Source organism: Chelon labrosus (assembly GCF_963514085.1).
Source record: "Chelon labrosus genome assembly, chromosome: 4".
NCBI lineage: Eukaryota > Metazoa > Chordata > Actinopteri > Mugiliformes > Mugilidae > Chelon > Chelon labrosus.
The window spans coordinates 18054510-18066877 of NC_140340.1; the positions used below are offsets into that span (position 1 = coordinate 18054510).

Below are 12368 nucleotides of genomic sequence, written 5' to 3' on the forward strand. Positions count from 1 at the left end.
CCTCGGGCCATCCAGGATTTTTCTGGACTGTCTTCTAGACTAATCTGACCCTGCTGCTATGTGTCAAATTCTCCCTTTTCATTATCTATGAACTTAGCTTTACAACTTCTATGCATGTATTTTTAGGGCAGGAACAATTATTCATATGACTGATTAAACTCTGTAATATGTTTCAGTTAAATGGATGTCTTTTTAGACTATAGGCAGGGACAGACTGGGCATCTGGCATACTGGGCATTTTCCTGGTGGGCCGACGTACTATTTGGGCCGACAGTCCCAACACTAATTTATATATTATATATACTTATTGGTCTGACTGGCCCATAAAACCAGTAGATCAGCGGCCCGATTGACACTGGGCTGGCCGAGTCACATTGTTAAACACCAACCCCTTTCACTTTGGTCCTGCCTGCGTAATGCATTCGGCAAATAAAAAATTAAAAAAAACAGTCAGTGCAAGAGTTTGTTCCCTAACCACCAGCCCTTGACCCTTCGGCTCAGTGCACCGCTGTGCAATGCAGTGTAGGATGAGCGTGGCGTTATCTGTTAGGATCTTCTGAGATGGAGAGAAAACGCAAAAGAGGCGCAGAGAAACTAAATGTGCCAAAATTACAGAAGGCAGGGCCTTTATCAGCTCCCGTGGCTGATGACAGTGGTGGTGGTGGTGACAGCGGCTCCGGTAGTGGTTGTTCTGGCTAATGTTCTATGGCCAAGTTAGTTTGTATTGCAAACACAGGTGAAATTAGCTAATGTCCTTACAACTAGTGGCTATTTATAAGATATTGTGTACACTGACTGAATGAGAAAATAAGCCTAGGTTAGTAGTTTTATGTCTTCCATCCTGAACTAAATAGTACTTGAATGTGAGAACACTTAACAGTAAGTCAGCGGGCAGCAGTCTAATTTCATTATTAGACTTGTTGTGGGGTGAGTAGTAGGCTAGCCCAAGGCTAAGCTACATTTTGGCCCTGGAAAAATGTGTTAGGCAGTTTTTATGTAGGTGGTTAAGGACAATGAACAGAAATGAAAGAATCTGTCTGTTGCCTATGTTATGCCAATGCAGCTGTGTGTCTGTTTATCAGAGAACCCAATAATTCTGGACCTGACTGCATCCTTATGTAAAAAAAATAAATAAATAAAACTCACCCCACAGTCTCTATTCATGTTTTGTTGAGCTAGGTTGAGATAGCATCCCCAGAAGAGGAGAGTGTTAGTGAGAGAGAGAGTGTCTGCGAAAGAGAGGAGAGAGTCAGCGAGAGAGAGGAGAGCAGAGAGCAGGAGGACGCAGATTGCCCGTCCTGAGCCTTCTGTGTTACAGAGCTTTTTGGGTCACCACCCACAACAAAATGCCAAAAATCCAGCAGCGCAAAAAGCGTTGACCAGTAAAGACGGATGAATGCTGCTTTAAGATTCATTACTGTGATGGAGTATACATTTTTGTAGTGTTAATAAACGACACTTTTCGGAAGTATTTAATGTGTCCACTCTCACTGATTCATTGCATGGTTTAAGGTTTTAAGGAGTTGCACAGTTGGTATACACATTCAAGAGACCAAAAAGACCGAAAAGGTGTGTGCTATCGAATGTGGTGGGACGATAGGGTCCAAAATGTCACATTACATTACAGAAAACAAAGAGAGACTGCAGGAAACTATTAGATCTTCGTGTCCGAGAGGCTAAAATTACCAAATTATCTTTTAATCTTGTTAAATCTAAACTAAAAATGTGTTATGCGTGCTCTGTCTATTGCCTGTCTATCACCATCAATAAAAAAGAAAACTTTTTTATTGATGGTGAGTTTATGTGTTCTCTGCATGCTGGTGTGTGCAGTATTTCACCTCAGCCAAGGATGGTTTGCTCATTTGAGAAAAACTTTTTTGATTGACTGGATGAATACAGGAGAAGGTGAACTGTTTAATAGCATAATAACCTATAAATAATGACAGATCCAGATTTTTTCCATAGAAGAACAAGTAAATTAGGAGAATGTTTACATTTAATAAACTTTCCTTAAAAAAAAAAAATAAAAAAAAAAAATGAAATTTCTTAAGAAAAATAAGTGCAATTTGGGCACATTGCTGTCTGCTGTCTCAGTGTTGTGTTCTGTCCACTTCTCTTTCTAAAACAGTGAACGAATTAGGAATAGCATTTATTTTCATTGAAAAATTGCAGTCTTCTATGTAATTTGGTTTTTGGTTTTTGGCCCACGGGCCATGTGACCACCACACCTGTGGTCCAAAGTGTGAGATTTATTTTCCAACCTAAATGCTTGACGCGGTTGCATCATAGCGGTTTTCTGCAGAGTCGAAAGCTTAAACGCCATGTCACACAAGCCGACGGCCGTACGCAGATGTCAGGCTGTCACAGCGTGTGTCCTGGAGTTGTTTCCTTTCTCAACTGTGCAAAACGCATGTGCCAGCTGGACGTTGGCTGTAGTCCCTGCAGTTTGTTGAAGTGCAAGACATGGCCAGTCAGTCCTTAATGGCCTGTTGTACTTTGATATTGGTTTAGTCCGTACCTTCACAGATGGCGAGTAGTGAATGATTGATGCTTCAGTTAAACTTCTGAAGTTGACTGTTAATGCAGCTTAAGCAACAGTCAACATGTTTTATTTGTTATTCATTCATTCATTCATTCATCCATCTTCTGTAACCGCTTGTCCTGTGAAGGGTCGCGGGGGCGCTGGAGCCAAACCCAGCCTTCATCAGGCGAGATGCGGGGTACACCCTGGACAGGTAGCCAGTCTATCTCAGGGCTAACACAGAGAGACAGACAAACATTCACACCTACAGCCAATTTAGAATCACCAGCCAACCTGAGCATGTCTTTGGATGGTGGGAGGAAGCCGGAAGTACCCGGAGAGAACCCACACAGAGAGAACATGCAAACTCCACACAGAAGTCAGAGGCCTCCATGGATTCGAACCTTCTTGCTGTGAGGCATCAGTGCTACCACACCACTGTGCTGCCTTTCATTGTCATTTACTTGTAAACAAATTAAACTCCACAGCCATCAATTGACATATATGACAACGTCACTGTTACGCTTCTATCACTGGATAAAGCCTGCCCAAACGATTTGATTGGCGTGGCCAGAACATAATCAGTTCCCAGCATAGGGTTTCCAGACTTTTTGCCATAAAACATTTGTGGGAAGGAAGTTTGGTCTGGCTCCCAGGCCTGTAAAAATAAGCGCTAAATAATCACAGTTTCACATTTTACTCAAATTATTTTACCCTGTCCTATACTGAATTCAGCTTTTACCGTACAAAAGAAAATCCTCCAGTATCAAGCTGGCAAGCCGTCAAAAATATCCCCCGTCTCTCTCCCGATGCATGCTGGGAAAGCCTCCAGCCACCCTGCAACCTTGTTCAGGATAAGCGGTTTAAAAAAAACAAAAAATAGAAAAAAGATGGCTGGATAGAAAAGCACATGCTTGCTTTATCTGCATTGCTTTGTTTCCCGCTGCTCACCCACATCATTAATGCACGGAAACAGAAGCCGAGTCTATGAGACGGCTCCCTGTTTTTGCTCACCTCCCCTCTCCACATTAATCAATATCAGTTTTACATCTCCTTCATTCGCAGATAAAAGACAAGTCTCACTTTTCTTCCCCAGTCACTCGTGCCCTCCTTATCCTTTGATCACACTAAGCAGTCTAACCCTCTCAGGACACTGATAATTCGGCAGCATGCCCCGTGAGGCTTCCTCGAAGCTGCCTCAGGGACGCTGCAGAGCTCTCCACCGGTGACGAGGCGCCACAAGTGTCGCACCTTAGCCTCAAATTCTTTGAGTCTCTCACACCCCGTGAAGCAGAGCTGATACTGAAGCTGAACACTAACTTGTCTGTAATGAACGAGTCAAGTGACAGAAGAGCTACTCACAGCATTATGCAGGTGCCTGTACTGCATACGCTCCTAATACAGAGCATTTGATGTGGTTATGTCAAGAGAATTTAACCCCTGCACTGAGTAAAAGCAGAAAATATTTTCAGTGCACAAACATTTACACATCTTTCACCGATGGATAACTTCATTATTATTTAGCCGTCTGTGCTGCAGAATTTCGCAGCTCTTTATCTCATAATCATTTTATTCAACACCACGGAAGATGCCTTCTTATTCACATCCCATCCTATTTCTAATTTTAGTGTAATTCATTGATTCAACCATGAAATAAGAGATAAATCCAGCAAGCAGCCCTCTATTGTGTAGCAGCCTATCTTTATTTTTTTAAAGATTAGCGCTAGTGGGATTCTCTGCCTCTGTTATTGTCAACGAACCACATAAAAAAAAAGACCAAAACCAACAATGAAGTGATTTTGCTAACAACTACTATACTGCCTCCATTAGAGCTCCATTGTTTAAAAAAAAACAACTATTAAAAACACATAAATGAGCCAAGCTGGTGCTCTTTGTAACCTTTCCCTTTATTACGATAAACACTGCAGCTGTAATTGCCGAAAAGTACACTTTCCAGCTGTTTCAGAAAATAATTTGTGCCTTTTTAAAATCTATGCACCTCCGACTTGTTTTAAAAATTCACATCTTCAGTGGGAACGAATGGGCCAAAGAGAGAGCAGGAAACTCCGACAGTGCTAACTGTTGTTTTGGTCTGCATGGGATTTGCTGACATTAGGAAATAGAAACAGAATGTCACCAGCCTTATCCTTCATCAGATTTTATTAGATTAGCACTGATTTCAGGTTCACGTCTCTGTTTTTCTATAAACTAACACAGATCCTTGCAAATATTCCAGTTGCCTCCTACATTATAAGTCCAAGAACAGATCCAGCAGCAAGTGTGTTCAGTGCTATCCAGTGTGCTGATCAGACGGCAAACAGTTGCACCATCGCTGGAGCTTCCTGGGGAGCTCGCTGGTGTCCTCTCCAACATTCACACCGACAGGTAACCAGGGATCACCATAACCAATCACAAGAATATCTCTTCAATCAGTCTCATCTTACCAGCATGAGTATCTCTTTAGAACGCCTGATATTTGGATTTACTCCCTGTGGACACAACGGCAGCTGCTGGTTTTGCAGCCCACCACTTCAGTTAAAATTGTACTTCATCTTTAGTGTATTTAGTGAGTCTGTACTGGTTTAAAACTCCAACAGCAGTTGTTATATGAAGTGATTCGAACAAGTACCAAAAGAAAAACAATGCACTAAAGCTGTGGTGGTGGTGTCCCTCACAAAAATGAAATTTCTTAAGAAAAATAAGTGCAATTTTGGCACATTGCTGTCTGCTGTTTAGTCCTGGGTCCACTTCTCTTACTAAAACAGTGGACAAATTAAGAATAGCAGTTATTGTCATTGAAAAATTGCAGTATTCTATGTAATTCTCACACTTAACACAAATTCATTCTGCGGGCCAGATTTGACCCTCTGGCGGGCCGTTTTTGGCCCACGGGCCGTATGTTGCACACCTGTGGTCTAGTGGCTGCAGTAGTGTTTTTAACCAAGGAAAAACGTATTTATTTAATGCCAGTTATTAAATTAAGATTAATCTTGACTGATCCATGGGAGGACATTTTAAAAATATCCTATAGTCATTGAAATCATAACAAACTGCAAAATTAAGGCGATGAACACATTTCTGCTTCAGTAATTTCAATCCAGTAATATAACATTAAATTCTGAAATGGGCCATTCTTGATAATGAGTAGATGCCACTCTTAGTTCACAATGCTAGAAAGCTGGTACAGTAATGTTAGTATAGTACTTAATCACCTGAAACGTAATGGATGGTGGCAACATTTTTACTTATTTCTCCATTCCATGTTGAGACTAAAAGCATAACAAATTTCAGCCTAATACGTAAAATTTCGATAACCTCAAAACTGCCAACTTCCTAATCCCTATGACTTGCAGTGCGGAACTGTGCAACACAGACTGGTTAATGAATTATACGTTAAGGAGCCACTTTTTTAGTTTTTAGCTTACAACCTTCATCAGGGTCATCGGTAACAACTGCAACAGCAGTAACAACTGCAGCATTATAAATGTGTATGAAGTAAAAATATATATATATATTTATATATGGTACATCCACTTATCCAAATCAGCAAAGGCGCACCCAAAAGCCATGTGACAATACGCTCAACCTACCTATGCAAGTGCCGCATGGACCCATTTCTAAAAAAGTTGTCTGCCAAGTTGTTCCATGTGATGCAAGTGTTCCTGGAGTTTTGACCACATCATATTTCTTTCCCTGCTCTGTGCAACGTGGAAGTAGTTGAAGTTGTGCCAGAAATACAACTCCAGCTCTAGAGTCTGTGCAGCAGGTTTGTTCATTGTCGTGCCAATTAAATGGCATTGAGATTCTCCAGAGTTTTCAGTCTCTGCAGTGGAGGGTACTTCTCTTTTATCATTATACTTCATTACGGACATAACTGAAGCTCAACTATGAGTTACGAACACTCCCACAATTATGTACAAATAGATGGAAACATAGCGTGAAACGGGACATACTTTATGTTGGAATAGTGTTTTGTGCGACTTCAAGTTTGAATTGTTGTGCACAGCAGTGGCACGTGCATGTACAATGTTCCTCTGCAGATTCAATTAAGTTTTATTATAATATACAAACTATGAAGAATAGTTTAAAGAGTAAATCTTCCAGAAAGATGATTGGAAAACCATTTAAGATACAATATAAAGAGATGAGAGTATCTGTGAGTGGGTTATTGGGGGAATTTAACTGCGACAGATTTGTCATTGCATTCATATAAATATGCCTGAAATCACATATTGCCATAGAGTGGTCCTACCTTCTCAGTGAGTGGTCCATTACAACCAGAGACATTAAACATGGCCAGCTAGCATGGTGGAAATGGCATGGTAAACATCTGACAGGTTAAAACAAAAATCTCCCCAGCTCATATTATCTATCAAATACCACTCAGATGTATTGCAGGGCCATTAGCGATGCATTCAGCGTTGCGAGACAAGTCACGCAGTAAATCCTACCTTCTTGAAGATCTTAATATTGTAATCTTTGACGTTGCAATTTATGGCGTCGTTGATTTGTCTTGCTCAGTAGTTTTAAAATTTTGCCACGCACGTCCTCCATTTAGATCAAACATGTGCTATACAAGCTCATATCGAATCTGTTATTCAGGTAATGGCCAGGAAACAAATAAAATAAATAATGCTGGCTGCTCATGAAGTCAGAGTGAAAAGACTAATGAGGAAGGCGGAATTACCTGTACCGTCACGCCAGCTAACATGAGTCGATATAATGTAGATTTCCTTTATGTCTTTATGTCACCGGAAACTCGCCGCTGTGCTGTACAGGCAAAATGCTGTAATAATAATGTTTCCACGCAGTTGTTTCTCCTTTGCTATAGTCTCAGTCAATGTTAAATTTCAGTCTAACTTTTTTTTCAATTTAAAGGTTTAATTCAAAGCTTTTCCACTATCACTATTCACATTCTGTTGTAAATGGAGAAAACTGCAACTGATATGTATGATCCGGTGTGTATGATATGATACAGTATATACTGTATATGCATAGCGCATGCATCAATAATATAAGAAACTCTGTAAAGTGCTGACTCAGATGTTGCCTAGAATCTCTCTTTGATGTCTTTCTTCCCCGTAATGCTGCAGTGCCGTATGTGAACCCCAGCTCAGTCACTGATGTGCAGATTACCAATGTGTAAAGCCTGCGTGGACAGACTGTAACGACACTGACGCGGTGCCTAGTCTTGTTTTAAAACACCAGGGTCTGTGTGGAAAGTGGCGTAGATCGTGAATAGACACCTCTGGCTCCGGGGCCACGTGGTGGCTCAGTGGTTAGTCACCTCACAGTGAGACGCTGGTTACTTTCATTCCCTTTGATTCTGGGAGTTATTGCATCCTTCCTGCCTAAAGACACATAATTTAGTGGTAGAACACTTAAACTTCCCTTAAGTGTGAGTGGGAGAGTGAGTGATTTTCCTACTAATGATGTGCTGGTTGAGTCTCCGGTCCCTCCTCTGCTTCACTCCAAACTTGTTATGGAGCATAATATACTGTTTTTCATTTCTTAACATGCTGCACAATTCTGTGTGAGGTAAGCTTGCTTAATATGACTTTATTTATTTGGAAGAGTAGAGCAGACTATATTAAATTAGAATGACTCAATCAAATTCAGCTCTAATTTCATATCTGTGTGCGAATGTCTAGGGCTCTGTCGCGTATTATTTGTACATATTATAACTGTTGGATATTTACCAATCAGGCATAACATTATGACCACCTTCCTAATATTGTGTAGGTCTCCCTTGTTCCTCCAAAACAGTTGTGACTCATCAGAGAATGGACGTGGGCCTGCTGAGGGTGTCCTGTGGTGTCTGGCAACCGGATGTGGCCTCTGTGGATCAGGCTTGTTCCAGTGCATCCCACAGATGCTTGATCAGTTTGGGATCTAGTGAATTTGGAGGCCAGGTCAACACCTTGTGCTGTTTTTCATGTTTTTTTGAGTTGTTCCTAAACTGTTTTTGTGTGTGTGCCTGTGTCAGGCTGCATCCTGCTGGGGGTGGCTGCTGCCTTCAAGGAGTGTCATTGCTATGGGGTGGGGGTGCCTGGTCTGGTCTAGGTGGGTGGTACATGTCTAAGTAACATCCACACCAATGCCAGGTCCAAAAGTTTCTCAGCAGAACATTGAATTGTCACAAGATAGTCAATGTTATTCACTTCTTCTGCTGTCAGTTGTCATAATGTTATGCCTGATGGGTGTGCCTTTCCTTCTTTCTCTTGGTTGTATATGTATTCAGCTGGCCTCATCACTTTTGGGAGAAAAAATATTTGCAACTGCAGATAAAAAGTCTGGTCGACGATATAAGACAGAAGTCTATGATTTCGCCATCTGCTGTAAAAGTCCAATTACCATGCTTTAAAATCTGTCTTCCCTGCCACTTAGAGCTGGTTGAATTAAAATGGCTCTGGATTATTTCAAATGTGCAACTGTTACGCAACATATGACTGAGATGAAGCACTCTGAACATGCTGCAGCTCTGTGTTTGTAGGCAGTATCCAACAGACCCTTGCGCCAATTAACTTTATTTACATCCACAGAAGTAAATTTCCAGCATCAGTAGCTTTGCTGTAGTTATTAATTAACTTTGCTTGTGAAGCTGTATTCATGTAAATGTCAACTAAGGTTATTGTTTGCAGTTTTAAACTTGGGCGATTTCTCATGGGATGACTTAGCCGTGACAGCTGGATACAGCCGAGAGCAACGTTAACTCTTAAAGAACAAACAAAAAAACACTGTACGGTGCCTGCTCAGCATCAAACAGCAGACAGCCAGCAGCCATCTGGTGACAGTGAACGCTTTCAACATGCAATGCTTCAACTTGATAGGCCTACTACTACTGTACTGTTTTGAGTTAAGTTGGTTGCTGATTAATGTGATTGATTGTTTCACCACTATTTAAACTACTGTAGCCGCACTAAACCATGCCATAATATTGTCAGAAATATGATGAAGGCCTCCCCAAGAAACGTTTTACAACGGAACACAATGGCACAAGATTTATGCCGTAACTGTAATGAGTTTATCTTTGATTTAATACTCACTCATCATTCATTTATGGTGTTATTCAAACCTCTTCTATCTTGACCACCATTAATTGAGCAAACAAGCTCCTTTAAAGTAATTAAAACAGAACATTATTTAGATGCTGTAAAAAGGAGACTCCTGTGCGGCTATCCCCAGATATGATGTATGTTGCATCGGTGAATATATCATGATGAAATACGCAGTGGCTTTTTCCAACAAGACATATTGTTCTATCTGCAGCTGTATGAAGTATGGCTCTGAGCCTTTAGCCACGCGGCCGGGCTAAGCCATTCTCTTGTTATAGCCGTGAGGGTAAACACACCAGACTCAGCAGAAATAAAGTGCAGCAATGAAATGAGCTGTGAGATGAACTGTGATTTTGAATGCCGGATGTATGGCTGCTCCACTTTTAATAAGGTGGGCAGTGCAGTCAAAACACTTTCACCGTGAGCCAAATGTGTCACCTCCCCGGAGACATGGGAAGAAGAATGTTTTTTAAGTTGGTTAAAAGTTGAAACAAAAAGAAGCACTGAGTGGCTTTTTTTTTTTTTTCTCTCTCTCAACAGGAGAATATCTTACTTGTGCACTTTTTGAGCCCGGACCCTTTCTTCACGGCATGACGGCTGAGTTTGCAGTTGAAGTTGTTCTCCCAGAACTCAGCGAACCAGATATTCCTTCTGTTGTTTTCCAGCGTTCGGCTGATGAAGTAACGATCAAACCCTAGACAGATCAATGGGATCGCTGTCATTGACATAGTCACTGCCAGTGTAAACGACACAGTTGGTACAATATGCGAGGCATGGCTATGACTGAATATTTTTGTCTGTTTAGTTTACTTAATTCTTTTTTTGTTTTGTTTGTTTTTGATTGGATTGTAGTTTTTACATCTCTGATGATTAAATGATCGCGGTAAAGCACTTCAAAGAGCCGCAAAAGACAAAAACAGACGCAGCCCTGCCTCTCATCAAAAGACTTTTTCACTGAAATATGGGAGCTCTGACGCTTGCACAGCGCCCATCTCTGTTACCTCTGATGGACTGGCGTTTGGGCAAAATGGTGACCGCTCCCTCTGCCATCTCCTCCTGCTGCACAACCGGAGAGATCTTTGAGCCCCAGCTGTCTGAGCCCACCCAGATGAAATGACCTGTCTGGTTGGCCTTTTTCGCTGCGTGCAGGAGCCGCCTGCAAAGGTGAGGGAACAGATGTTGCCGTGGATAAGGTCAGCATCCCAACCAGCTCCACTTTGATTTTGTTTTGCAATTCATTACACAAGCGGTTCGACAGAGACGGACGTAAACGGCTGATTTCCCACCTGTTTCTGTGTTCTCTGCTGCAGCCGCGCTTTTCTCATCTCCAAAAAAGTGTTATGTAGCTACTATCAGACCTTACCTGATATCATCTTCGTTGGCGAAAATGACGACGACTCTTGCGTTGGGGTTTTCTCTGAGCCGCCGGATGATCTTGTCAAACTCTCCCAGCTTGGGCTCTCGGGGAATCTTGACTGACTGGGAGATGCACACGCCACCTGCATAAAGACATTTTCAGATGTTGTAAGACACGTTCAATCTGCCGATCATAACAATCAGTGTGTCAGACAAATCAAGCAATGCAGACGTTTGAAATTGCTTTTGTCTTACATGCAGTGAAGCCAGAACCGAAACTAAGATGAGATGTTGTAGTTGGACCAGTAGAACATTAAATACTGAGAGAGAGGAACTAAGGAGTTGTCTTTGACAAAACGTTTTCCCCTCTACAGTATGGTGGTTTGATTGCTCTCATTTGGAACATATCTGTTGGACAGGGGATGATGTGACTGTGTGGTATTAAGTATGAGGTTGACACAGTACATAAAGAGCATTTATGTGATTCTTTAGTTTCTCTACGTTTGCCAGAAAGGTTACTCTGTTTCCGTGTCTGGTGTACTGCAATAAAGTACTGAAAGATAACATATATATTATATCATAGGAAGTTACGTACTGTACAACACAGATTAAGTAAAAACTACACGCACAAACACAAAATGATAAACATTATGAATGCCACAGAAGCAAGTTTTCCTGCACTTCTCCAGCAGGATTTCTTTGGTGAGATTTAGAGAGGCTCAGAGTGGTATGTTTGTCTGAACAGTTGTTTCAGAGCTTTCAGAAGCTCCGAGGACAGCAGGGGCACTGCTAAAGCATTGGCTTTGAACATGCTGCACACAGATATATACTGTACCTATCGCACTGCAGTTCACAGTGAGGGGGGATTAAGCATTTAAAGCACTCTTTGGCAAGCAAGCTGAGGTAACAACCAGCATGAGTTGTAAAACCGCAGGAAATTACTGAACTATTAACTGAATATTAATTAAAGTTACTCATTCCTCACAACTGCCTGACTCGTGTATTCATTATACACCTACACACTTAACCTGGCGCACAAATCTCACACAGCAAAAATGAAATGGCTTAGAACGGCTTTACCAGGGCTCCCTGGTAGGAGAGATATTGTATCTCAGTGGGACTACAGAAACGGCAGATAAAGGATAAATAAAAGGTTGTAGTCTAGACTCCCCTGGCCTGGTCGTCTGCTGCTGTCGCAGAGCTCAACGAGGGGGCGGCTAAATCTGTCCTGATTTCCGTTTCCAAGAAAGTTTGGAAGTCTGAGACAGGACTTCCTGTGTTGAACGGAACTGTCTCAATCTTGGAACGCGAGCCTCACTGAGCCTCGCTAAGTTTGAGAAAGTCTGGAAATTTCCGACGTCGTTCTCAGACGTGAAGAGATTTTTAATTTTAACAGCCAAAAATCTGCTCCGACAGACAAGTTTTGGTTTCTGACA

The 12368-nt window shown here is 41.6% G+C and overlaps 1 protein-coding gene across 1 annotated transcript in view; it reads right to left on the reverse strand.

Moving 5' to 3' along the window:
• LOC311486645 (metabotropic glutamate receptor 4-like) overlaps positions 1-12368 on the reverse strand; it is a 140687-nt gene that overhangs the window by 33771 nt on the left and 94548 nt on the right. The window contains exons 3-5 of the mRNA XM_084542570.1: positions 10940-11075; positions 10578-10732; positions 10130-10270 (exon numbers count right to left, since the gene is read on the reverse strand). Coding sequence (XP_084398696.1) covers positions 10130-10270; positions 10578-10732; positions 10940-11075 — 432 coding nt within the window. The remainder of the gene's footprint in view (positions 1-10129; positions 10271-10577; positions 10733-10939; positions 11076-12368) is intronic.